This window comes from Amphiura filiformis, chromosome 15 (assembly GCF_039555335.1).
Source record: "Amphiura filiformis chromosome 15, Afil_fr2py, whole genome shotgun sequence".
Taxonomy (NCBI): Eukaryota; Metazoa; Echinodermata; class Ophiuroidea; order Amphilepidida; family Amphiuridae; genus Amphiura; species Amphiura filiformis.
In genome coordinates, this window is record NC_092642.1 from 27038603 (window position 1) to 27040856 (window position 2254).

General features: G+C 44.9%; 1 protein-coding gene across 1 annotated transcript; it reads left to right on the forward strand.

Moving 5' to 3' along the window:
* Nucleotides 1–393: 393 nt before the first annotated feature.
* Nucleotides 394–1470, forward strand: LOC140170834 (uncharacterized). The gene has a single exon (XM_072194049.1). The coding sequence runs from the start codon at nt 394–396 to the stop codon at nt 1468–1470; it is 1077 nt and encodes a 358-aa protein (XP_072050150.1).
* Nucleotides 1471–2254: the final 784 nt, after the last annotated feature.

A 2254-nucleotide genomic window follows, 5' to 3' on the forward strand; every position in this document is an offset into this window, starting at 1 on the left:
TCACGACAACAAAACAAATTTGCTCGTCTGTCAAGTGCGAAAAAGGATGATTCGCGGGGAAAACGCAAGCCGATTGTGGATATAAAAGACTCTGATCGCAAGAATGTTACCAATAGATGGGTAATCAACAAGTCGGATAAACAACTCACGCAGCCTAAACTGTCTGCTTTACAGAAAGGGCTGAATTTCGCGGTAAGTCCCACCAAATTACCGGTTGTCGAATTCGTCACCGGCATTGAATCGGCCTCAAAAGTAATTGGTCATGATAGTGATGAAGCTGCACGACTTAGATTAGACTGTATTGACATTCTTGAGCATGCAAAAATCTCCCCTAGTAACATCTCGAAGGAGGAAAGAGATGCGCTGAGGAACTTAAAATCTGATGAGTCAATTATGATTCTGCCTGCCGACAAGGGCAGATCCACTGTGATTTTAAACAAAACCAACTATCAGAAGGCTAAGGATCTTTTAAGTGATACGAGCACGTACAAAGCCATCAAGAAAGATCCGACTCCCAAGTATAAGAACCAGCTTATTGATCAACTCAAGACTTTAAAGGATGAAGAAGTTATTAGTTATCAGACTTATAGACAGTTATACCCCACAACATCGGAGGTTCCCAAATTCTACGGACTCCCCAAAGTCCACAAGCCTTCTTGTCCCTTGAGACCGATTGTAGCCAGCCGCGGTTCGATCGACACGGCTAAAATGGTCGCCAACATTCTGTCACCGCTCGTTGGCAAAACTGATAGACATTTAAATAACAGTGAAGATCTGGTGGACAAATTATCCAAGTTCACCCTGTTGGACAGTGAGTGCCTAGTTTCGTACGATGTCACAACATTATTCACCAGCATCCCGGTAGACGAAACTCTCGGCATCATCAAGACCCTTCTCATGAATGACAGCACGCATGAATCTAGGACGGACTTGAGCCCCCAACAGATCACCGACTTGCTTAGTACGTGCTTAAAACCCACATACTTTGTGTACGAAGGCAACTTTTACATTCAATCTGAAGGTGCCGCGATGGGTTCTCCCGTGAGTCCAATCATAGCGAACTTATTTATGGAAGCATTCGAGGAGAAAGCCCTTTCGTCGTTTAGCAATCCACCCCGATACTGGGGAAGATACGTGGACGACACCACGGTTATCATTCAAAAATCGGACCTCGACAGCTTCACTGCGCATTTGAATTCCATCCACGATGCCATCAAATTCACGATTGAACACGAACTGAACAACCGCATCGCTATGTTGGACACTCTCATCACCCGAGCACCAAATGGCAAGTTGAGCTTTAGTGTGTACAGAAAAAGTACACACACGGATCAGTACCTGAGTTTTGCCAGCCACCAACCTCTTGAGCACAAACTCGGGGTCATTCGTACTCTTACTCACAGGGCTGAAACCCTTTCGTCTGATCAAGCTAGTCTGGACACTGAATTACAACACGTGAAGCGATCTTAATCCATTTGTGGATACACCAAATGGGCTTGGAACACACCGCACAGCAAGAAAGTCTCACCTAAACCCAAACGCCGCACTGATAATCCCCCTAAAGGACATATCACCCTCCCGTGCGTGCAAGGGGTGTCGGAAGCCATCAACCGTAAAATTAGACAAGCGAATGTGACAGTGCATTCCAAACCTGCAAACACCATCCGCAGCATGCTTGTGTCACCGAAAGACAAACCCCAGAAACTTGAGCGGACAGGATCTATATATCAGATCAAGTGCGGTGACTGTCCTTCCACCTACGTTGGGGAATCGGAAAGAGCACTAAGTAAACGCATTTCAGAGCACAAGCGTGAGTCCTTCCCCGTCAGTGCACACATGAAATCACACAAACATTCATTTGACCCCAAGGAGGTCAATATTCTGGACACTGAACAAAGATGGTATCAGAGAGGTGTGAAGGAGTCTATTTACATAGCTACCAACAACCCAGACCTCAACCAAGACAGAGGCCGCCACCACCTCCCCAAGACCTACGGAAGGCTTCTGGAGTCACATAGATCGATATCACAAGATCGGTCAAAATTTCTGAGTGAGTTTTCATTTTGCTTGTGTGAATTAGTTTAAAAGTTTCAAATAATTAATCATTGATTTACATGTACAGCCGTCTTCCTTGGTAAAAGTGGCACAATTGTGATTTTACCGTTTCGTTGTTAACTAAACATATCTCGAGATTAAAACAAGCAAATTGAACAGACCAAACGGCATTTGAGAGCTAAGACTACGCCCTTAACGT